General features: G+C 45.6%; 1 protein-coding gene across 2 annotated transcripts in view; it reads left to right on the top strand.

The window, feature by feature from the left end:
* The first annotated feature begins 509 nt into the window (after positions 1–509).
* LOC126092100 (heterogeneous nuclear ribonucleoprotein A1, A2/B1 homolog) overlaps positions 510–25,788 on the top strand; it is a 58,205-nt gene continuing 32,926 nt past the window's right edge. For both annotated transcript variants that reach the window (XM_049907526.1, XM_049907525.1), the window contains exons 1-2: positions 510–667; positions 6,508–6,653. In XM_049907526.1, coding sequence (XP_049763483.1) covers positions 647–667; positions 6,508–6,653 — 167 coding nt within the window. In that variant the 5' untranslated portion in view covers positions 510–646. The remainder of the gene's footprint in view (positions 668–6,507; positions 6,654–25,788) is intronic.

Here is a 25,788-nt window from a genome sequence, read left to right as displayed (position 1 = left end):
CTTTTGTTATAATACAAATTCAGTTCTGTCTAAAGGCTAGTATTAACGAGAAATGTGCTTAATATTTGGAGAGTGAAGCTTCAAGTTCATTTTACAGAGTATGAGCTCAAAAAGTTTGTGAATTACGGTACTGTAATGTAAATTTTTGTTCTCGTAATCAGAATTTATATAGCTTTACATAGTGATCTCATTACTGAGAACTGGCCCATGCTGCTTCTGATACTAGTACAACTTTTCGTTGCGAGACCCTGTGTTTTTTGCTTATCATGGACCGCCATTTTACTAATGTAATCGCCTGATAAGAATGTGGCAAAGCTTATCCAAAGATGATACTAAACTCCGTATTGCTAATTCCATTTTGCGAGGGTATTTTGCATACATTCCAGTAAACTTTTTTTCCTAATGTGATAACCTAAAATTCTTACTTAATCATGGTTAATTTTTACAAGAGTTCATCTTTTTACGTACTGGTGAATAACAGTGTTTTTTCGTAGGACTAGCTTTTGGCATAAAGTACTCACGAAACAGTTGGCTACAGTGAGTTTGGAGTTCATTTTCTTTTCTTCGCTGGACGTGGACGCTGGCATAGTGGAATTCAAGCGTGTTTTAGTTTGGAAGGCGATATTGCTGAAGGTGTGAGGAGAAAATGGTCAAGTCGGAACCGGAGGTGAGCCAGAACATTTGCTAAGTTTCTGATTAATTCTGCGCGGTGTTCTTTTCGTAATTTTTCTGTAAAAACATTACATGTAAGTGGAGCGGGAACATTCCTTAAATCATTATGGAGGTACTTTGGAATATTGGCATAGAGAATCCTTCTATGCCGGTTGGAAATATTTGTGTGAAAACCATAATATAATTAAAGAGTGCTGCGAACGTGAGGTTTTCAATATTAAATCTCTTAAAATCTAGCAGTGAAATGTGCAAATACCGGACTCGATTCGGCAACATGTGCATAAAATTCAAAATATTTGCACCTCAATCGACAGAAACATTACTGTGCTGAAAAACAGATAAAATATATGGTAATCTCGGCACGGAGTAAAATATATGGTAATATCGCCACGTAGTGATTTTTATACATTAGATTTGTTGCCTTTTTTCCCTGTAGGCTGGTGACGATGTAATTCCTTCATTTGTTTCTTATCTCTAGATGCTTCTTCGGAACAAACTTTGTAAGTTACATTAAATCACATTCGTCGTCAAGAAACGAACAAATTGACTTCCGCGTTTGTTAGGACTTGGTTTATAAGTCAGATTTGTTACGTGCATGTAATACGTGATGATAATAGATGTGCAGGATAAGGACAGTTTCGCTCAGTGCTATTAAATAGTAGGCCTACTGGGTTGTGCATTTTACTGCGAGGAGTATCTTCACGGCTGCGTACAGCAGCTATGGGAAAGTGTGTGTTATTGATAAGTTTATCCTACTTAAAGATTGAAAATTTAACACATGTACTGGTGTCTGAGAGGTCAAATTATATAAACAAATTAGATGTAGGCTTGTTGTCGGTGCCCTACTCTAGCAGCCATCTGGGTGTTTACTGCCTGAGCGTAGGTCCTGAATATTGTGAAATTGTTGAATGTTTATTGTTCTCCTTTTTCAAAATCAGGTTATGCATTCGAAAATTATGGAATGTATGGAGGAAAGGTATTTTATGAAGAGAAAAAGCACGCTGTTGTTGCTGTACACTGAATGACTAATTCGTAAAATTTTAGCTCTTTACTTGAGAAATACAGTACTGAGGTGTGATTTGGGGGGGGGGGGGGGTTTCTATTGTCAAGTGGGACAGTTGCACTAAGTTTTTGAACAGTCAAAGACTAATATGATGAATAGTGTAAATAGAAATAAAGATTGATGGTAATCATAAGGAAAGTTTTTACCTTCTCTTTAACTCTGGATGTTTGAAGTTAACTCCGCTGTTACCAACTTTAAAACTTTGTCATGAGTAGTACAGCAAATGGACATCATGTTGCTCACCATTATATAAGAGCGGTGTGAATTACAATACTTATTTTCTTTTGAAAACATTGGATTCACACTAACAAGTTTTCATTTAGTGTGGTATTGGACAGACTGAGCAATAGTGCAACCTGAGGTCTTAAGTTCAAAGGTGACACTTCTTAGTTGGCTCTGCCAACGAACGTTAAAGCTGAGACTATGTGGTAACAAATTGACCTGTAGTGAAGCCTAGAAAAACAAAAGGGGATCAAATTTTCTACATGATGAAACATCAATTTACATTATTAAAACTTGTAAAAACTGTAGTCGAAGTCACTGGTGGGAGGAAGAATTGTCAGAGGTTAAACTCATGCGAAGTTGTCCGCTTTGTTAACTTAGAATTAAATTTTAGTGTCACTTGAAAATTGAATCAGTAGTTTACACATTTAGACCTCACTTCCTAATGAAACAACTGGTGGGGAAAGTTTTGGTAACTATAATTTCAGTACAGTATTACTGTAACAGGAGTATCCAGTTATTTGGCATAAAAATTTACCACTTAAATATTAAGCTCACCAACTAACAAAAATGTCTAATTTCCTGAATAGTTGTAATATAAAAAATGCAAAACCATAAACAAATTTGTAAGCAAACACAGTTTCTGTGGTGGAAAACTTGATCCTTTGTTCTTTAGGGTGCCCCGGCGAAAGTCGGTACCTTGGTGGTCACTGGAAATTGCTGAGGCCGTTAAAGAACTTCGACGAGCTCTACAGTGACATCAGCGGCATCCTTCCCTAGACCACCTAATAGCTTTGAAACGGTTTTGTGCCCATGTTCGCCAGCTTATAATATGACAGAAACAGGAGTGTTGGGAGAGCTGTGTGTCGATCATTGGGTGTCATACATCACCTTCCCAAGTCTGGACGATCAGATGTGTTTGTGGTTACCAGACCCTGACAGGTGTTACTGGTATTAACATCAATGGTATGTTATCCACTGATGCAAATGCTATTGCCGAGCACTTTGCTGAGCTCTATGCTCGAGCCTCAGCATCAGAATATTATCCCCCAGCATTTCGCACCCTCAAACAATGGATGGAAAGGAAAGCCCTCTTGTACACTGAACGTCACAGTAAACCCTATAATGCTCCATTTACAAAGTGGGAGCTCCTCAGTATCCTTTCACATTGCCACAACACAGCTCCTGGTCCAGATTGGATTCAGTCAGATGATCAAACCCATCTTATCCAACTACAAGTGATATCTCCTCGTCATCTTCAACCAGATCTGGTGCGATGGTGTCTTTCCATTGCAATGGCGGAGAGCACCATCGGTCTAGTGCTTAAACCTCGTAAAAACCTGCTTGATTTGTATAACTATTGGCCCATCAGCCTCACCAACATTCTTTGTAAGCTGTTAGTCGGCGGTTGTGTTGGGTCCTGCAGTCACGTGGCCTACTGACTCCATGCCAGGGCAGTTTCCATTGGGGATGCTCTACCACTGATAATCTAATTTCCGTATAGTCTGCCATCTGAACAGCCTTTTCCAGGCGCCAACACCTGTTTGCCGTCTTTCTTGATTTGCAAAAAGCATATGACGCCACCGGGTGGCCTATCGTTGCCACATGATGCGAGTGGGGTCTCGAGGCCCGGTTCCCGTTTTTTTAAATCCAAAATTTCCTATCGTTCCACACTTTGTGTCAAAGTTAGTACCTCTCATAGTCCTCCCGCCCCCCCCCCCCCCCCCCCCCCCCCCCCCCCCCCAATATCCAGGAGAATGGGGTCCCGCAATGCTCTGTATTGAGTGTGTGTCTATTTTTAGTGGCCATTAACGATCTAGCAGCAGCTGTTGGGCCATCCGTCTCACCTTTTCTGTATGCAGACTTCTGCATTTTGTACGCTCCTCCAGTAATTGAGTTGCTGAGCGGCGCGTACGGGGAGACACCCACAAGGTGCAGTCATGGGCTCTAGCCCACGGCTTCCAGTTTTCAGCCGTGAAGTCGTGTGTCATGCACTTCTGTCGTTGTTCCATTCATCCAGAACCAGAACTGTACCTTAATGATGATCCACTCACTGTAGTGGAGACATATCAGTTCTTAGGATGTCACCTGAAGTGGAAGTGCTGGCAGCACCTCAATGCCCTCCGCTGCCTGAGCAACACCAACTGGGGTGCAGATTGCTCTACGCTGCTGCAGCTCTACAGAGCCCTTGTTCAATCCCACCTTGACTTTGGGACTCTGGTTTATGGTTCGGCAGCACCCTCAGTGTTGCATTTACTCGACCCATTGCACCACTGTGGTGCTAGACTGGCAACGGGAGCTTTTAGGACAAGTCCAGTGACCAGCATCCTGGTGGAGGTTGGAATCCCTCCATTGAAATTTAGGCATGCACAACTTCTCGCCAGTTAAGTTGCACACATTTGTAGTTCTCCTCCACATCCAAATTACCGCCTTCTCTTCCCGTCCACAGCAGTTAATCTCCCGCATCGGAGGCCCAGTTCTGGGCTTACAATTGCAGTTTGCACCCGATCTCTTCTGTCTGAAGTGGAGACCTTGCCTTTACCACCTATACTTAGTCCATTCACGTACGCCTGCATGGCATACACCTAGGCCGGTACAAGCTGTTGACCAGTGCTACCCCCACCATCCTTTGGAAGTGACCATCCAGGAGTCCATCTATGCCCTGGAATGGTCCAGTCGTTCTGTGGTGTTTGTGTGGACCCCAGGCCACATTGGAATCCCAATAAATGAACTTGCCGACTGGCTGGCCAAACAGGCTACACGGAAACTGCTTTTGGAGATGGGCATCTCTGTAACTGACCTGTGGTCATTACTAAGCTGCAAGGTGTTTCAGCTTTGGGAGATGGAATGGCATAATCCCAGTATGCACAACAAACGGCATGCCATTAAGGAGACTAAGAATGTGCGGAAGACCTCCATGCGGGGCCTCTCGCAGTGACTCTTGATTCTCTGCCAGCTCCGTATTGGCCATATGTGGCTAACACACGGCTACCATGACAAACTACAATAAAGTGTAAGAAATATTTGCAACAATGGAAGTGAAAAGAAATAACTGCAACGAAGACAATAGAAGTATACATTGTAACAAAGAAATTAGTAAGAAAAAACTTCGTGAAGATATACATTACCCTTGAAAGTTAAGAAAATGTTTTAAAATAAAACATGTTCAGCTTAAAAGTGGAAGCTTTCCTTTACAGAGAATGTAGTACTACATGGTACTAATCACCAGAAAAACCAGACTTTTCTGGATTGGCATTTTTGAAAAACATTTTTTCTGTGAATTATAAAAAAATTCAAAAGGCATCAGTAAAATAACTTTGACAGGTATGTCCAAACAGAGGATACCATTGTAATTGTAAAGCAATTATCTTTCAAATAAAAAACTTGTAACAAAATATCTAGAACTATTAAAAAAATTCTGAAATTTGCATCTTCAAATTGGTGTTCACAATGTCATCTTTGGAGGCACGTACCTGGGGCAGGAATTTTTTTGGAGAAAACAAAAAATACAGGTTTCTTACTCCTGAAATTTAACATGTGCGAAATTCAATAGCATCAAACACTGTGTGTCTGAGACAAACTATCTTCATTTCCCACTAATCTATCCTTTAGATACCCTTAAATTTTTCCCAAAAATGCCACTACTATTTTCTTCAGTTTCTAATCAGATTTCACGTTGTGGGAGATTAACTGCTTTTTAGGAGTGCTCCAATCTGTCACTTCACTACGAATGCTTCAGCAGTTAACTGCTTGAGTTTTAATACTCTCACGAGAGAGGAGGAGGAGGAGGAGGGGGGGGGGGGGGGAGAGAGAGAGGAGATACTGTTCTTTGGATCTTTCACAGATACTTATGGGTATTCTTCATCTGTGTGTTGGATGGAGAGTTGTCTAATCTAAAAAAAAAAAAAATTGTCTGCTCCTCACAGGTCAGCTACCTGCTTGGTAGCAGTGTGATATTACTAAATCAACTGTGTACTATTCGTGCTTGCAGCCAGATGCCCCCATGATTTAGACCCTTTGAAATACTCATGGCAGTTGTTCCTCATGTACATGCTGGTCACTTAGTCATTTGCTGTGTGCTCTTCATAAAGCAACCATGTTGTGAATTCTGTTACAATCCCAGTGCTGCATTCTTCAGTGTGTGACAAGATTTTGTAAATGAAATGAATGGTCACTATCAAAAGTATCAACTACCACCTCGAGACCTACCATGCTGTTAATTTCACATGTTGCTATGCAACAATGTGGTCATTCTTTTCAAAGACTAACTTCTTCAAAGTGCACAGGTAGGAACTATTCCTTGAGTGCTATATGAAAAAGGTTGTCCACAAGTTTACCCACTGTATAGAAAATGTTTACTTTTTGGTTATCTGCTTCATCTTAAAAATATGAACTTAATTATGTATTTTGTACAAAAAAGTAATCCCAGACTTGATTTTCCTTTATTTGTAGCTTTGAAACCCCTGTGTGCTGCTTTTACAGGTATTGTTGAATTGTGAACATGATTATATTGTTATGAAGTTTTAGTATAATTGATTTTCTGCTTTTAGGGGGACAGGCCAGAACCAGAACATGTCAGGAAGCTGTTCATTGGTGGTCTGGACTACCGAACAACAGATGAGTCCCTGAAGAAGCATTTTGAACAATGGGGTGAAATTGTTGACGTTGTAGTCATGAAGGATCCTGGTACAAAGAGGTTGGTGTTAATGAAAGAAGCTATAATTTTCCATATTTTTTCTATATCATGTAAGTTTTTTGTAAATAATGAGCACCTTAGTAATTATACTAATGGTGTGTGTGTGTGTGTGTGTGTGTGTGTGTGTGTGTGTGTAGCATGGAGAAATACGGTAGCAAGGGGTAGAGCACAGTATTACACATACGGTCACAAGTATTTTGGAGGGTATGCTGATAATTTAGTGTTTGTTTCTAGGTAATTTCATGACAACTATTTTACAATTGGTCATCTAAATTCACTTAAATACTTCACAAGCCACTATATGGTATGTGATGGTGTGTACCTTGTACCATTACTAATTATTCCATTTCCTTATCCCACGTGCATATGGAGTGAGCAGAAAAGGACTCTGCTTGCCTCCATATGAGCCTGAATTGATCTTACTTTCTTTGCTTCCTGTGTGTGAAATGTAGCTTTGTGCCAATAAAATTGTACTGGCATCAACTGCAAATGGCAGAATGTTGTCTTGCCTCAAGCAATTACCAGTTTGAATCTGAAGCATATCACTAATAATTTAATGTTGATGGAACCTACTGGTAACAGATTACAGCACTCCTCAGAATCGCTTCAGTGTTTCTCTCACTTGAGCAGTACTAAATAATGGAGTGTACTAATGTTCTATACTTTGTCTCCTTTATAGGTAAACCACACTTAAAATTGTCAATAAACCAAAGTTGACCATTTGCCTTCCCAACTGTGGACCTTATATGCTTGTTCCAAAGATAAGCCTAGATATTTAATTGGTGTGATGAGAGCAGGCCGCCATTCATAATACCAAAATAGAAATTCTGTCCAAACATTTCTGTATTCTTCTACAGTCACATAACGTTTACACTTTCCCATGCACTAAGGCATCATGAGCAAATTGTTGTAGATTGCTGCTCACCCTATCTATCAGATCATTCGTGTACATAAGAGAATGAGAGTGTTTCTATTGTAAATTTGTCTATAAATACTCTCATCAAGGATAATATACAAAAGTGGTCCTATCATTCTGACAAAACCCTTGTCTGACGAATACTCACGGTCACATACTAGGCTCTATTACTTAAAAGTGAAGGCTATGACATTGGGACCACATATTACTTCAAACTTTGCACACCTTTAGTAGGCCATTAAAACATAATGGGGCAAGTAGTAAGGTGCACTACTCTGGCAGTTCAGAGAAAATTGCAAGAGAAGTTTCTCGCGTCTATTAGGTAACTGATGTATCTATGTGAAGGTAAGAAATCATTGGGCTCAAGCGGTTAGTGTTTGCAATTTGAAAGAGTTTCGTGGATGAGGTGACTGTTCGAAACTTGCCAACACTTATTTTTTAATCACTGGTCCATTATGACATTTGATAGGTAATATAATGAAAAGAAATCACAAGCGATTTCATGAAGTTGTAGTAAATTTCATATGTTGGCTATTTCTAATTCAATTTCCAAGGACATGGATCAGGCTTGGAAAGATCAAGTCAAACCATGATAAAAAGTGATGCAAATGACATTATTCACAACCAGTGATGTAGTAAATCACAACATACTAGACCACAAGAGTAATGTGCACTCATCGGATGTGCTCTAGACATCACACATAGCAGAATGGTATATATGATACAGACATGGAAAACATGAATTGAAACTTCATTTACAACATCAAATGCAGTTTTGCTGCATGTACTGGGAATTTTCTTCAGATAGTTTGGATGCAAACAATGTGCTAGTGCAACATTTTGGCAAATATAGGTGCTTACAGTTGGTGGTGTACAGTGGAATGGATCCTAATAGCATATATATGAAAAGCAGTTTTTCGTTCAGTGTCAATCCGAAATGAACAGTTCTGAAAGTGCGTGACTAAGTTTTTTACTTGGCAAAATAAATAAATGGTGCATGGTTGACTTTAACTGTGCAGGTGGGAAGACCATTGATAAAGGTGAGACTTCCTGACAGATTAAAACTGTGTGCCGGACTGAGACTCGAACTCGGGCTGTGGCTGAGCCATGCCTGCGCAATATACTTTCTTTCAGGAGTGCTAGTTCTTTAAGGTTGGCAGGAGAGCTTCTTTTAAGTTTGGAACGTAGAAACTGAGGCACTGCCAGAAGTAAAGCTGTGAGGACAGGGCGTGAGTTGTGGTTGGGTAGCTCAGATGGTAGAGCACTTGCCCACGAAAGGCAAAGGCCCCAAGTTCGAGTCTCGGTCCGGCACACAGTTTTAATCTGCCAGGAAGTCTCATATCAGCGCACACTCTGGTGCAGAGTGAAAATCTCATTCTGGGAACATTGATAAAGGTGTCACCATATAAATCAGGATTCTGGACTTCTTTGCACCTGATATCCAGCACGGTAGCCAGTCCGTTGTGGTGGGGTTACCATGTACCCTGTTGGTTGTAGCCCCCTGACCACACAGGGATCGCTCTGCTGATGCTTGCGCCATTAACTCCCCATGTATGCTAAGGGGTAGAGGCCCATTCCCCTGGGGCATCGGGACTCCTGGCTATGGCCATCCTGCCAGGTGGCCTTTGATGCAGCTGGGTGGCACCCATGGGGAGGGCCCCTGGTCAGAGTGGGTGGCATCAGGGCAGATGACGCGATAAAGTGTAGTCCATCATCTCTTGCTGGTGGTGAAACACCAGCAGTCTCCAAGCGTTCACAAGCTCAATTAAATGCACAGAAGTACGAACCCAAATCGTTCCACCCTGGCCACACTATGGGAGGAACATCAGGCTAGGATGGCAGCGGATCTTATTTGCCCCAGTACCTCGTATGTATGAGAGCTGATGGGAATCTTTCATGACAATGAAGCCTCAGTTTTTTGTTGAGCATTTAGAGGAAAAGTTTGGGGCTTGTCCAAAAGGAGATCTGGGTCAGTCTTGGTCAAAACAGCATCCTCTGCCCAGTCATGGGCGTTACTCGCTTGTGACAAGCTGGGGAATGTTTCTGTAACAATCATGCCCCATAAGAACTTAAATATGGTCCAGGGTATCATATTACACAGGGACCTTCTTTTGTAGTCTGATGAGCTGCACGCCAATTTAGAGTGGCGAGGTGTACATCTCGTCCAGCGTGCCCACTGGAGTCCGAGGGATATTCAGGTTGTCACTGTTGCGTTCATCTTAACCTTTGAGGGTGATACGTTGCCCGAGTACGTCAAGGTGATGGCCTAATGCTGTGATGTAAAACCCTATATCTGTCGTCCCCTGATGCAGTGCTTTAAGTGCTGGTAGTTGGGCCATATGTCTTCCCGCTGTACTTCTAGTGTCGCATGTCGAGGTTGGGGACACCCATGACATGCCTATTCTCCATGTGCCCCACCTACCATCTGTGCCAACTGTGGAGAGCACCATTAGCCATGCTCGCCAGACTGCAGGATTCTCCAGAAAGTAAAATCACGGAGTAAAAGACCGTGGATCAATTGATGTACACTGAGGCTGAGAAAATTTGAATGCCTGCGTCCTGTGCGTATGACATCGTCTTAGCCACCGCTACAATAGCTCTGGGACCATCAGCTCCGCAAACTCCAGTCACCTCTGAGCCGGAAGACTACACTACACCTGCCCCCTTGATGGTGGCAGTCATTTCCCTCCCTGTTGCTCCTGCATCATCTACTTTTGGAGCAACATCCCCCTCCCACCCCAACCCTCGGGGATGTCTGTCCCCCCTTCTAAGCCGGAGAAGCGTAAGTCTTCTTTGGTTTTTCTCACTAAGAAGGGGGTCCCTAGGGTCACTCCTTTCCCAGGTTTCTGCTAGTGGGAAAGACGACACCCACCTGTGGCTGAAGAGCCCAAAAGCAGCTGGTCGTAGGGCTTCATGCTCATCTACAGTCCAGGAGACTTGAGCCAGCGAAGTCCTCCCAGCCAGGGAAACCAAAGGAGCAGCGAGACAAATCCAACAAGAAAACCCCCAAGACCAAGAAAATTGCAGTGGCGCACACACCACCACTATCTAAAAGCTCTGTGTCTGAGGATGGGGTGGAGATTTCAGCGTCCGCCGAGGACCTAGATCTCGCCAGACCCTCGGACACAATGTATAGAGACTCCTTAGGCAGTGGCAGCAGGTGACTCTGAGGTGTAAACTACCTCATTAAATGTTCCATACCTTCCCAGAGGAATTTCGGTGGCTTTTTCCACCACCTGGCTGAGCTACGGCAACTGTTAAGCAGTAAAACTGGTATCTGAATTGCCATCCAGGAAACCTGGTTCCCGGCAATGCAGAATTCTGCCCTCCGCGGCTATAAGGGTTGTAGTGACTATAATATGTGTCAGGTGGAGTTTTCGTTTGTGCTAAACTCAGTATGTAGTGAAACTGTGCCCCTTCAAACCCCTCTTGAAGCAGTGGCTGTCAGAATGATGCCACAGGAAATAACTGTCTGCAATGTATATCTTCCTCCAGATGGTGCAGTACACCAGAACATATTGGCTGCACTAATTGATCAACTCCCTAAACCTTTCCTACTTTTGGAAGATTTTAATGCCCATAATCCCTTGTGGGGTGGCACTGTGCGTACTGTCAGAGGCAGAGATGTCGAAACTTCACTGTCTCAGTTTGATCTCTGCCTCTTAAATACTGGGCCTCCATACATTTCAGTGTGGCTCATGGTAGTTACTCAGTCATTGATTTATCAATTTGCAGCCCAGGACTTCTCCCATCTATCCACTGGAGAGCACATGACGACCTGTGTGGTATTGACCACTTCCCCATCTTCCTGTCACTGCCCCAGCATCAGGCACACGGACGCCTGCCCAGATGGGCTTTGAACAAGGCGGACTGGGGAACTTTCACCTCTGCTGTCACCACCGAGTCTCCCTCGTGTGGGAACATAGTGATGGTTGAGCAGGTGACAACAAGAATTGTTTCTGCATCAGAAAACACGATCCCTTGCTCTTTAGGGTGCCCGAGGTGTAAGGCAGTCCCTTGGTGGTAGCCAGAAGTCGCTGAAGCAATTAAGGAGCGTCGGTGAACTCTACAGCGGCATAAGCGGCACCCTTACCTGGAGCACCTCATAGCCTTTAAACAGCTCTGTGCCCGTGTTTGCTACGTTATCAAACGATGGAAGCAGGAGAGTTGGGAAGGTGACATGTGGCACCTAATGGTCGAGACATATCTCTTCCAAGTCTGGGCAAAGGTAAAACGTTTTCTCAGGTACTAGACCTCAACAGGTGTTCCCAGTGTTACCATAAATAGCTTGTTATCTACCGATGCAAACACGATTGCCAAGCACTTTTCTGAGCACTTTGCTTGAGCCTCTGTGTCGGAGAACTACACCCCAGCCTTTCGCACTCTCAAACGGCGGCACAAAGGGAACATTCTGTCATTAACTACATGCCACAGTGAATCCTATAATGCCCCATTTACAGAGTGGGGGCTCCTTAATGCCCTTGTGCATTGCCCTGACACAGCTCCTAGGCCTGATCAGATCTACAGCCAGATGATTAAACATGTGTCATCTGACAACAAGCGACATCTTCTCGTCATCTACAACTGGACCTGGTGTGATGGTGTCTTTCCATTACAATGGTGGGAAAGCATAATCATTCCGGTGATCAAACCCGGCAAAAACCTGCTTGATGTGGAAAGCTATCGGCCTATCAGCCTCAACAACATTCTTTGTAAGCTGCTGGAACATATGGTATGTCAGTGGTTGGGTTGGGTAGGGTCTTAGTCATGTGACCTACTGGCTCCATGTCAGGGTGGCTTTCGCCAGGGTCGTTCTATCACTGTTAATCTTGTGTCCCTTGAGTCTGCCATCCGAACAGCAACACCTGGTTGCCGTCTTTTTTTACTTATGTAAAGCATATGACCCAACCTGGTGACACCAAATCCTTGCCACATTGTGCAAGTGGGGTCTCTGGGGCCCGCTCCCTATTTTTATCCAAAATTTCCTGTTGCTCACAAGGGAACATCCCCATCGCACCCCCCTCAGATTTAGTTATAAGTTGGCACAATGGATAGGCCTTGAAAAACTGAACACAGATCAATCGAGAAAACAGGAAGAAGTTGTGTGGAACTATGAAAAAATAAGCAAAATATACAAACTGGGTCGTCCATGCGTAAAATAGGCAATATTAAGTGCAATGTCAGGCGAGGAGCGCCGTGGTCCCGTGGTTAGCGTGAACAGCTGCGGAGTGAGAGGTCCTTGGTTCAAATCTGCCCTCCACTGAAAATTTTGCTATCTTTATTTTCGCAAAGTTATGATCTGTCCGTTCGTTCATTGACGTCTCTGTTCACTGTAATAAGTTTAGTGTCTGTGTTTTGCGACTGCACCGCAAAACCGTGTGATTAGTTGACGAAAGGACGTGCCTCTCCAATGGGAACTGAAAACATTTGATTGCAAGGTCATAGGTCAACCGATTCCTCCACAGGAAAACACGTCTGATATTTTGTATACGACACTGGTGACAGCATGTGCGTCACATGACAGGAATATGTTGTCGACCCACCTAACTAGTACACTTGGCGAATGGGTGAAAAGTTTCTTCTACCTTGCCCGATTTAGGTTTTCTTGTGGATGTAATAATCACTCCAAAAAAAGTGATGAAAACATGAGTTTTTCACATAAACTGAAAATAAAAAGTTAAAATATTCGGTCGAGGGAAGGTTTGAACAAAGGACCTCTCGTTCCGCAGCTGTTCATGCTAACCATGGGACCACGGAGCTCCTCGCCTCACAATGCCCTTAATATTGCCTATCTTACGCATGGACGACCCAGTTTGTATAATTTGCTTATTTTTTCATAGTTCCACACAACTTCTTCCTGTTTTCTCGATCGATCTGTGTTCAGTTTTTCAAAGCCTATCTACTGTGCCAACTTATAACTAAATCTGAGGGGGGTGCGATGGGGATGTTCCCTTGTCAGTACTTTTCATGTCCAAGTTGATGCCTCCCATGGTTCCAGCCATGTCCAGGAGAGGGGAGTCCCGCAGGGCTCTGTATTGAATGCGTCTATTTTTAGTGGCCATTAATGATCTGGCAGCAGTTGTAGGGCCCTGCGCCTCACCTTATCTGTATGCAGACGACTTCTGCATTTTTGTACTGCTGCTCCAGTACTGGTGTTGCTGAGTGTCGCCTACAGGGAGCCATCCACAAGGTGCAGTCATGGGCTCTAGCCCATGGCTTCCAGTTTTCAGCCGCAAAGTCGTGTGTCGTGCACTTTTGTCGGTGTCATATCATTTATCCAAACCCAGAACTTTACCTTCATGATGATCCACTCACTGTAGTGGAGACGTATATATTCTTAGGACTGGTTTTTGATGCTCAATTGACTTCGCTTCCTCATCTTAGTCAGCTTAAGTGGAAGTGCTGGCAGCACCTCAATGTTCTCTGAGCAACATCAATTGTGGTGCAGATAGCTCTACGCTGCTACGGCTCTACAGAGCCCTTGTCCAGTCCCAAATTGGCTATGGGTGTGTGATTTATGGTTCGTCAGTGCCCTCAGTGTTGCATTTACTCAGCACTGTGCACCACTGTGGGGTTTGAATAGCGACGGGAGCTATTAGGAAGAGTCTGGTGACCAGCATACTGGTGGAGGCTGGGGTCCCTCCATTACAGATCAGATGTGCACAACTGCTTGCCAGTTATGCAGCACAAATTCGTAGTTCTCCTGAGAATCCAAATTACAGTATCCTTTTCCCGTCCATCTCCTGCATCGGCGGCCCAGTTCGGGGCTAATGATTGCGGTTTGCATGCTGTCCCTTCTCTCTGAACTGGAGTCTTTCCCTTTACCACATCTACTCGCAGTGCATTCACTTACGCCTCCATGGTGTATACCTCGGCTGCAGCTTTGTCTGGACATTTTGCATGGCCCTAAGGACTCGATTAACGCTGCGGCTCTCCGCTGTCACTTCCTCTAGATTTTGGCGTGTTTTGGGGCTCTGAAGTGGTTTACACAGAGTGTCGATGGCTGATGGTAGCGTTGGCTTTGACTAAGTTCACAGTTGCCATATTGAACAGCATTCTTTACCATTGACTACAATGTATTCGCTGCAGAGATGGTGGCTATTTCTCGTGCACTTCAGTATCTCCATTCATGCCCTGGGGAGTCTTTCCTATTATGTACTGACTCCTTGAGCAGCCTGAAAACTATCGACCAGTGCTACCCTTGTCATTCTTTGGTAGCGTCCATCCAGGAGTCCATCTATGCCCTGGAACAGTCCAGTCATTCAGTGGTGTTCGTCTGTACCCCTGGTCACATCAGAATCCCAGGAAATGAACTTGCTGATAGGCTGGTCAAACAGACTACACGGAAACCACTTCCAGAGATGGGTATCCCTGCAACTGACCTGCGTTCGTTATTACATTGTAAGGCTTTTCAGCTTTGGGAGACGGAATCGCAAATTCTCAGTATGCACAATAAACTAAGAGCCATTAAGGGGACCACAACTGTGTGGAAGTCTTCGGTGAGGGCCTCTCACCAGGACTCTGTGGTTCTCTGCCGGTGCTGCATTCGCAGTGCCTGGGCGTCCCACAGCTACCTCCTGTGCTGTGAAGACACCTCAGTGTCAGTGCCGTGCCTGGTTGCCAGTGGCCCATGTTCTTCTGCTCTGTCCTCCTTTGGTTGTCTTGTGACTTCATCTTCGGTTGCTGGACTCATTACCATTGATTTTAGCAGACAATGTCTCATCGGCTGATTTGGTTTTACGTTTCATCCATGAGATAGGGTTTTATCATTCGATTTGAGTTTCAGCGCATGTCCTTTGTCCCTCTGTGTCCTCCACCCTAATGCTTTTAGGGTGGAGGTTTTAATGTGTTGCAGGGTGGCTGGCTTTTTCATTTTATTTCTGTGGTCGGCCAGCCACTGTATTCTGCTTCCTTGTTTTACTTTGTTCCAACTGTTCCTTGCATCTGTATTTTCCTGTCCTCTTTTGTTCCTTAGGAACAAGGGAATGATGACCTTGTGGTTTGGTTCCTTTGCCCCTCTTTTAAACCAACCAAATCAGGATTCATTTGATGCCCAAGAATCTATGATTAGGAAAAATTCTCTTTCCACATTAGGTGGCATGACACTAGTGAAAATGAACTGTAGAGCTGTGTGGTAAGGTTCCCATACTTTCAACAAGTTACAATGACTTTTGAAAAGTCTGTTGTTAATTTCTTAACAGTTTGTTGCATTTTTGGTCCAAACTTACCTGTAGCCTCTCACAAACACAAACACGTACAGTGTTAACTCACCAGACACCATTATCGCATATTTGCTGTGCTCGCGTGTTACCGTGTTCATATTGTGCCTTATAGCATACATTTTTTGATTTTTCAGTGAGAGTTCTGTTTTAAGTTGACTGGTACTGGCAGCCTGTCTGATCTGTATCGATCACCAATTTTTTGTTGAACTTGGGCATAAAGTCCTTCATCTGCAGTTGAAACATAAAGCTTCCAATGTTTCTTCCCCCAATTCACAGATTCCCTGTTACTTACAAATGTCGTGATCTTCCTCTGCTGAATTATGTGTTATTGATTGAATTTCTTAGCCCATGAAAGTGATGCTTTGAAGATGATGCCCTCAGATTGAAATTGGCGTGCAGCTGCCAAAACTCACTGCTGTAAAATCCTGGTTGTTACCTGAAACATAAAATCAAAGTTGCATATCATGGTCATAATCTGTTGTTAAAATATGGTTGTTGAAGATGAAAAGTTGACAAAAATGAACTTACTTGCTGCTGCTTTTTTTTTTTTTGAGCCTCCATGAAGCGTTCATTAGTCCACGAATTAATTAGTGCATATTTATAGATTACTGAGCCTCCACTTCTTATATTTTCTTCTCCATCTTTTCCAATGGTCCTTTCTAGGAACTTAAAATTCTTTCCTCTGGAGGGTTTGTAGAGTCTGCATGGGATGTTCTTTTGTCGTTGTTACTGCTTCTATTTTTGTCTCCAGCCTTATTTTCAGCTGGTTCAAAATCCTTATTGTCAGAAATATCTTAAACTTCACGAAATAGACCTCACTCATCTACTTTGTCAGAATGAATGAGGTCTTCGTCAGTAATAAGTCTCCGTTCTCTTAAATTTTGACTATACAATGTTAAAGCACTCTCCAATCGCCATTGCATCTGTAGAAATCACCGGTGATTGCTCTTTTTCAATAAGGTCAACTTCTTGAAGACTTTCGCAGTAAAAGAATGCATCTTTTAACAAATGTTTCATAATTGCATTAAGCATTGAATCCTCATGACATTCATTTTCTGTGCTAGTCAAAGAACAGAGATATGTCTTAATTTTTGTAGTACAAGTGCAAATTCTGATACTCAAAAAATTTGCAGCTACACTATTCGTTCTTGCTACATTAGCAATGTCTCATCACTATGCAGGTTAATCGCCAAATAGGGCATGTCTCTGTGTCTGCAGCTCAAAGCATCAAGGTGCAAATAGTTCCGGGTACCTTACCTGATCGTATTTATAAGGGATTTTGCTAATCTCGATAGATACAAATTTTCAGGAAAACTGAGTTCTTTGTTTACTGTCAATAGTTTTAAATATGTGCTAATTATTAAGTTTAATTAAAAATAGTAAGTAGTCAAATAACATGAAATTCACTAACACTTCATGCTAATATATGTGGTGTTTCAAATGTTATTACCTCTCAAATGTCATATAAATTAAATATGACCAGTGATGAAAAAAGTAGATTAATAATTAAGTTTGAGAGAGAGTGGAACTGTTGCCACATACATCTTCACCTTACGAAGCTCAAATGCTAATCACTTGACCACCATGAACTCTTTAACGACCAGCACCTACACACAGATCCAAAAGTGACTCAATAGATGCATAAAACTTCTCTTTAGATTTTCTCAGAATCAAGAGTAGTGCACCTTACTACTTGCACATTGTTGTTTCTAATGGCCTACTAAAGGTGTACAAAATTGGAATTAAATCTCTGATCCCAACTTCGTGGCCTTTGCAGTGGGGATTGTGGTTTCTGTAAATCTAGAAATATGAAATTTGCCTGCCTTTCATCCATGGATTAGAAGAAATTGAGTGAGAAAAAGGTAATCTGAGTTGCATGACTGATACTTTCTAAGTCTTTGCCTATTTGCCGAGAGAAGTTTTTCTGTCACAAGGGGGACTTCTTATGTTCAGACTTAACATATGATCAAGACAAACCTGACGTTGAAGACATTAGCCTGTAATTCTGTTAAGGCTGTTCTTATACCATTCTTACGCAGGGGAATGGCCTGCGTTTCTGCCCCCCCCCCCCCCCCCCCCTCTCCCAGTCAGTTGAGACTTTGCACTAGGTGAGAGATTCATGATAAATGCATGTTAAGCAAGGTGCCAATGCTGAAGACCTGGACCTAGCGACTTTCTTTCTTAAAGTCTTTTAGTTGCTTCTCCATGCTGGGGACGCCTATTGCTATGCCGTGTGTGTGTGTGTGTGTGTGTGTGTGTGTGTGTGTGTGTGTGTGTGTTAAAACGTCAGCTTACCTTTGCTGTTTCCTATGCCACGCCACACTAGTCTAAAAATGACATATCCACTTAGTAATGTTACATATGACCAGAATTGTCTCGGTTGCTCAACAAGGCCTCTCACTGAGGTATTGTAGTGAAAGTTGTTGCTGTGTTCCATGCATCAATCTTCCTGTAGATGCAAAAGTTTCTGAAAACTTGCCTGTTGACTTTACCACATTCTTTTTGGACTGAGAATGCAACAATATCATGATCACTAATCCCCCTCTATACTCACACCATTGAAAAGGTCAAGTCTGTAGCTACAAGGTCCAAAATATTTGCATTGCATATGGGTTGTCAAACCTGTTGCTCAAGATAGTTCTTGTAAAATGTGTTCAGAACTACTTTACAAGACTGTGCACATACCACCTGCAATGAATACACATTTGTCAAAGTCTGTACTTGGTATGTTTGCTTCCAACTAATATTGCATGATCGGAGTACTGCTGTGCTGTTGAGTGTAGACTTTGAGTGATTCTACTACTGATAAAGTGAAATAGTGGCTGATAAAAACATTCAGTAATTGAGTTCACCTCACATCCAGCTAAATTTGTGGTCACACGTAATGTCATGTCGACAGACAGATATTTTCATAAAGTGCAGTGGATACTACTACCACTACTTCCACGGTATATAAACTGCCTTATTGGTATAAATGCCATGCCTCATTAAATACTGTGGAGCTTTCTACTTGGGTTTCGTCCAGAGCTCTCTTCAGAGTACAGTTCGAGTTACAGCTTTCCTGGAGGGCAGTAAATTTATGGATGTTGTTAAAAAAGCATCAGCAATTTAGTGTTAAAATTTTGATGTTTGAAATTCCTTCACTTTATGTGCAGTCTGATTTTGCTCTGTGTTTATCGGCTGGAGTGTGTTCATCAGAAGACATCAAACTACCACCTATGCTAAAAAAATGTGCACTCCACAAGTACTCTGCTACCAAGTAACTTCTTCTTTTGTGTACAGCACCCCAGACCTATTGACAGTCCTAAAATTCTCCACACCATAATGCAGCCCCCCAGGGGATCCACAACTCTTTTGTGGATACGTGCGTAGCGAGCACGGGACCCCGAGCTAATGTGGCCCTACTTCCTTTCCGGGCTGCATACCTTCCCTTTCCGCATCCTTCCCCATCCCCCATTTTCGCCCCCCCCCCCCCCCCTCACCTCTGGCTCTTTCCTTCCCTTGCTCCCCCTCTGGGAGTATGGTTTGCACCTACGTCCGGAGACGGACGCTCGAAACTGTTCCAACTTCCTTGCTTTCTACCCTTGCAAGTCTTAGTCCTTCCTCTGTCCTTCCCTTTTCCTTCCCGCTTCTCTCTGCACTTTCCTCCGCTGCGGCGTTTGAGACCCCTCTTCTTTCCTTTCCCTTTCTCTTTTTTCCTCCCTGTGCGTGTCTGAAGGCCGACCCACACACTTCCATGCGTAGCCGGTGACGGGGTAACGCGTAATTCCCCGCCCCGGGTAGACAGGTAGGACACGTACGTACCCCCTGGTAACGGCCAGGCCCAGGGAGGGGTGATTACCTGAGCTGATAACTTCCGAAAGTGCCGATTGGTCCCTCCGTCCGTTTGTCGGGAGGTGTGACCTGAGGTGTGAACAATCACCTAAGGCAGGAGTGCCCTCAGTGAGGGCCCCCACAAGGGAGGAGCGCGCCATCGGAGACGCTGGTAATCATGGGGGATTCTTCCGCAATGGTTTCCTCACCTTCCACTATGTCTGCTCACAAACGTAAGTTCACTGAGTCTCAGCCACAGCCAGTTCTTCCATCGTTGCCACAGTTCCTTGTTGTTTCTCGGTCTGACGAAGGTCACGACTTCTCCACGGTCAACCCTTTCATTATTCAGATAGGTTTCGACGCAATTGCGGGTCCTGTAAAGTCTTGTTCCAGATTACGGAATGGCACCCTGTTGTTAGAAACAGTCAGTGCCCTCCAGGCACAAAAATTGCTGTGTACTTCTCTGCTCCACATCTTCCCTGTCCGAGTGGAACCGCACCATACCTTAAATTCCTCGCGTGGAGTCGTTTATACACGCTCCCTCGATGGATTGTCTGACGAAGAAATTCAGCACTACCTGTCTGACCAGGGCGTAACGGCTGTTCATAGTTATGAAACGGGTTGATACGAACATCATTCCAACCCGCACTGTCTTCTTGACATTTGACAAAGTTCAACTCCCATCGAAAATCAAAGCAGGTTATGAGATAATTTCCGTTCGCCCTTATGTCCCAAACCCTATGCGTTGCTATCGGTGTCAGCGGTTCAATCACACCAGCCAGTCCTGTTCCAATCTGGCCAAATGTGTTACGTGTGGCAAGGATGCCCATGAGGGTGCTTGTCCACCTCCATCCCCTCGCTGCATCAACTGTATGGGTGACCACGCTGCTTCCACTCGAGATTGCCCCGTTTTTAAGGGTGAAAAGCTCATCCAGGAAATCAGAGTGAAGGAAAAGGTGTCGACCTTTGCTGCTCGAAAATTATTTGCCAGTCGCCAGCCCACCGTGCCTCAGACAGGAAAATACAGTACTGTCCTCCTTCTCCTTGGCCAACAAAGGAGGCGGCCACGCAGACTTGCGACCTCACCTTTAGTGCCACAGTCGTCAGATCGGCCAGTGCAAAGATCGCCCGTTCAACCTCACCACTTTCGCCTGCCCACTCTATGGCTCACCCTTCATCGGGTTCTGCTAAATCTCGAGCCCAAAAGTCAGACACCAAGCCTTCCAAAAAAGAGCATACTCGTGAAGAGTTTTTACAAGGCTACAAAGAAACCCAGTTCCTCTCCTTCTCCGCCAAGGCGTGTCCCATCTACGGCACCACCTGGCGGAAATCGCCCTCGGCCGTCTTCTGTGTCGCCGAGGCGCACTGCTGGTGGCCGGTCAACCGGCCGATCGCTGGTGGCAGGAGCTGCTCCTGACCAACCTATGGATCAGGATCTTCTGCCTTCGGCTGAATGCCATTCCATGCTGTCGGTCGCTAGCTCCGAGCAGTCTTTGAGTTGACAGCAACTTTGGTCACATTCCTCCATTTTCTGTTCACCCTATGTCCATTATCCACTGGAATATCCGCGGCATTTGAGCCAATAGGGATGAATTGTCGATCGACCGCTTTGTTCTCCCTCATTTTCAGTCCGTCCGATATGATCTCCCCTCTGTGGAAGGCACTCCAGCCCATGGAGCCCCCCTGTGGGTCCGGGGATTAGAATAGGCCCGAGGTATTCCTGCCTGTCGTAAGAGGCGACTAAAAGGAGTCCATCCCCCTCACGGGGGTAGTTAGCGCCTGCGTCCGGAGACGGACGGTTCCTCGACCTATTATTGTGGTCTTTTTGGTTTTTCCCTTCTCGTTTCTTCCTTCCTTTTGTTGGTTCCTTTCTTTGCTCTTCTCCTCCTCACTGTCTTCCTTACTCTTTCCCTTGACTTCTCCTTGCCTTCTCATTGCCTTCTTCTCCTTGCCTTCTCATTGCCTTCTTCTCCTTGCCTTCTCATTGCCTTCTTCTCCTTGCCTTCTCATTGCCTTCTTCTCCTTGCCTTCTCTGGTCTCCGCCTCGGCGTTTGAGACAGTCTGTCCTCTTTCTCCCTCTCTCTTCTTTTTCCTCTTCTTCCTTCCTCCCTGTGCGTGCCTGAAGGCCGACCCACGCGTTCGCACGCGTAGCCGGTGTCGGGGTAACGCGTAAGTCCCCGCCCTGGGTAGACATGTAAGGCACGCGCGTACCCCCTGGTAAAGGCCAGGCCCGGAGAGGGGTGATTGCCTGAGCTGACACCTTCTGACCATGCCAATTGGTCCCTCCGTCTGTTTCTCGGGAGGTGTGACCTGAGGTGTAAACATTCACCTAAGGCGGGAGTGCCCTCTGAGAGGGTCCCCACAAGGAAGGAGCGCGCCATCGGAGATGCTGGCAATCATGGGGGATTCCTCCGCAATGGATTCTACTCCATCTCTCTAGACTTCGACCCAAAAACGGAAACGTGACCAACCAACAGTGACAAAAGTACTACCGCCTGCCCCACAGTTCCTCGTAGTTTCTCGATCTGAGGACGGAAAGGATTTTTCCTCTGTCAACCCTTTCGTTATTCAGAAGGGCGTAGATGCCATAGCCGGATCTGTCAAATCTTGTACCAGGTTGCGTAACGGTACCTTATTACTAGAAACTGAGAATGCCTTTCAGGCACAAAAACTGCTTCGGGCCACCCTCCTGTACACGTTCCCTGTCCGGGTGGAGGCCCACCGAACTTTGAATTCGTCTCGCGGTGTAGTCTATACTAGCTCCCTCGACGGATTGACTGACGAGGAGCTTCAATCTTTCCTCGCTGAGCAGGGCGTGACGGCTGTCCATCGGGTCATGAAAAAGGTCAACAATGACCTTGTACCGACCCGGACACTTTTCTTGACCTTCGATAGTGTTAAGCTGCCATCGCGCATCAAGGCGGGCTACGAGGTTATTTCTGTTCGCCCCTATGTCCCGACACCTACGTGCTGCTACCAGTGTCAGCGTTTCAATCACACTCGACAGTCTTGTTCCAATGCGGCTAAATGTGTCACTTGTGGCAGAGATGCCCATGAGGGTGACTGTCCACCTCCGTCTCCTCGTTGTGTGAACTGTCAGGGTGACCATGCCGCATCCTCCCGCGACTGTCCTGTCTATAAGGAAGAACGCTGTATCCAAGAAATTCGGGTCAAAGAGACAGTGTCCACCTCGGCTGCTCGCAAGCTATTGGCTAGTAGGAAGCCCACGCTGCTCCCAGCGGGGAAATACAGTACTGTCCTCGCCTCTCCTCGGACTACCCGGGAGGTAGCAACCCAGACATGCGATCTGACCTTCAGCACCACGGTCGTCCGTTCGGCCAGTGCTAAGATCGCGCGGTCGACGTCTCCTCTTCCTCCCATCACCCCACAGACACCAGCCCCTTCCTCAGCTTCTGCTAAGTCGAAGACCCCGAAGTCAGATGCACGGGCCTTCAAGAAGGAACCATCCCGTGCAGACTTCCTTCGTCCCTCGACCTCCCAGCCTTCGACTGGTACTTCCACCAAACGTCCTTCCAAAAAGGCGCATAGGAAGCACAGTTCTCCTTCTCCGCCACGGCGCATTTCTTCTCCTGCGCCACCCAGCGGTTGCCGCCCCAGGCCGTCATCCGTTTCGCCTGGCCGCACCGCTGGTAGCCGTACATCTGGCCATTCACCGGCGGAGGAAGCTCCCCCTCCCGGCCATCCTCCCGAGATGGCCGATGACCCTATAGACCCCATGGACGATGACTGTCCGCCTACTGATAGCGGCGGCAGTGCTCGCTCGAAGCCAGGCCCTAAGCGGCCTTCGAGGTGACCCCTTCTCTCATCTTCCTTTTCTTACGATGGCACTTATTCACTGGAATATTCGCAGCATTCGCTCCAACCGAGAGGACTTGAAGTTGCTGCTCCGCTTGCATCGTCCGCTCATCGTAGCCCTCCAGGAAACGAAGCTATGCCCATGCGATCAAATTGCCTTGGCACACTACACCTCTGTGCGTTTTGACCTACCCCCTGTGGTAGGTATCCCAGCTCATGGAGGGGTTATGTTGCTGGTCCGGGATGATATTTACTACGATCCCATCACGTTGCACACCGGCCTGCAGGCAGTTGCCATCCGCATTACTCTCCCCACTTTTACGTTTTCCTTTTGTACCGTTTACACTCCATCATCTGCCGTTACCAGGGCAGACATGATGCAATTTATTGCTCAGCTACCTGCACCATTTTTGTTAACTGGAGACTTCAATGCCCACCATCCCCTTTGGGGCTCTCCAGCATCCTGCCCGAGGGGCTCCTTGTTAGCAGACCTTTTCAACCAGCTCAATCTTGTCTGCCTCAATACTTGCGCCCCTACTTTTCTTTCGGACACATCTCACACCTATTCCCATTTAGACCTCTCTATATGTACTCCCCAACTTGCACGCCGGTTTGAGTGGTATGCGCTTGCTGATACATATTCGAGCGACCACTTCCCGTGTGTTATCCATCTCCTGCAGCATACTCCCTCTCCGTGCTCCTCTAGTTGGACCATCTCCAAGGCAGACTGGGGGCTCTTCTCTTCCAGGGCGACCTTTCAGGATCAAACCTTCACAAGCTGCGATCGTCAGGTCGCACACCTCACGGAAGTCATTCTCGCTGCTGCTGAATATTCCATCCCTCACACTACTTCTTCTCCACGTCGCGTACCGGTCCCCTGGTGGACCGCAGCATGTAGAGACGCTTTACGTGCTCGTCGACGTGCTTTGCGCACATTTCAACGCCACCCTACAGTGGCGAATTGTATCAATTATAAACGATTACGTGGTCAGTGTCGTCGTATTATTAAAGAAAGCAAGAAAGCCAGCTGGGCTGCTTTCACAAGCACCTTCAACAGTTTTACTCCTTCTTCTGTTGTCTGGGGTAGCCTGCGCCGGCTATCTGGCACTAAGGTCCACTCCCCAGTTTCTGGCTTGAAGGTCGCGAATGAAGTCCTTGTGGCCCCTGAGGCTGTCTCCAATGCCTTCGGCCGCTTTTTCGCAGAGGTTTCGAGCTCTGCTCATTACCACCCTGCCTTCCTCCCCCGCAAACAGGCAGAGGAGGCTAGGCCACCTGACTTCCGCTCCTCGAATTGTGAAAGTTATAATGCCCCATTCACCATGCGGGAACTCGAAACCGCACTTGGCCGATCACGGTCCTCCGCTCCAGGGCCTGATTCTATTCATATTCAGATGCTGAAGAACCTTTCTCCTGTGGGTAAAGGTTTTCTTCTTCGTACATACAATCGCATCTGGATTGAGGGACATGTTCCCGCATGCTGGCGCGAGTCTATTGTTGTCCCGATTCCTAAGCCGGGGAAGGACAAGCACTTGCCTTCCAGTTATCGACCTATCTCGCTTACCAGCTGTGTCTGTAAAGTGATGGAGCGAATGGTTAACTCTCGATTGGTTTGGCTGCTCGAGTCTTGACGCCTACTTACCAATGTACAATGTGGATTTCGTAGGCGCCGCTCTGCTGTTGACCATCTGGTTACCTTGTCGACCTTCATTATGAATAACTTCTTGCGGAAGCGCCCGACCGCGGCTGTGTTCTTTGATTTGGAGAAGGCTTACGACACCTGTTGGAGGGCGGGCATTCTCCGCACCATGCATACATGGGGCCTTCGCGGTCGCCTCCCTCTTTTTATTCGTTCCTTTTTAATGGATCGACAGTTCAGGGTACGTGTGGGTTCTGTCCTGTCCGACACCTTTCGCCAGGAGAATGGGGTGCCACAGGGCTCAGTTTTGAGCGTCGCTCTCTTCGCCATCGCGATCAATCCAATAATGGATTGCCTCCCAGCTGATGTATCAGGCTCCCTTTTTGTGGACGATTTTACCATCTATTGCAGCGCGCAGTGTACACGTGTCCTGGAGCGCTGTCTTCAGCGTTCTCTTGACCGTCTTTACTCCTGGAGTGTCGCCAATGGCTTCCGTTTTTCTGCTGAGAAGACGGTCTGTATTAACTTCTGGCGCTACAAAGAGTTTCTCCCACCGTCCTTACGACTCGGTCCTGTTGCTCTTCCAATCGTGGAGACAACCAAATTTTTAGGCCTTACCTTTGACAGGAAACTTAGCTGGTCTCCACATGTGTCATATTTGGCCGCCCGTTGTACCCGTTCTTTAATTGTCCTCCGTGTTCTCAGTGGTATGTCGTGGGGAGCGGATCGAAC

Source organism: Schistocerca cancellata, chromosome 7, assembly GCF_023864275.1.
Source record: "Schistocerca cancellata isolate TAMUIC-IGC-003103 chromosome 7, iqSchCanc2.1, whole genome shotgun sequence".
NCBI lineage: Eukaryota > Metazoa > Arthropoda > Insecta > Orthoptera > Acrididae > Schistocerca > Schistocerca cancellata.
This window is presented reverse-complemented; position numbering and strand designations above follow the sequence as displayed.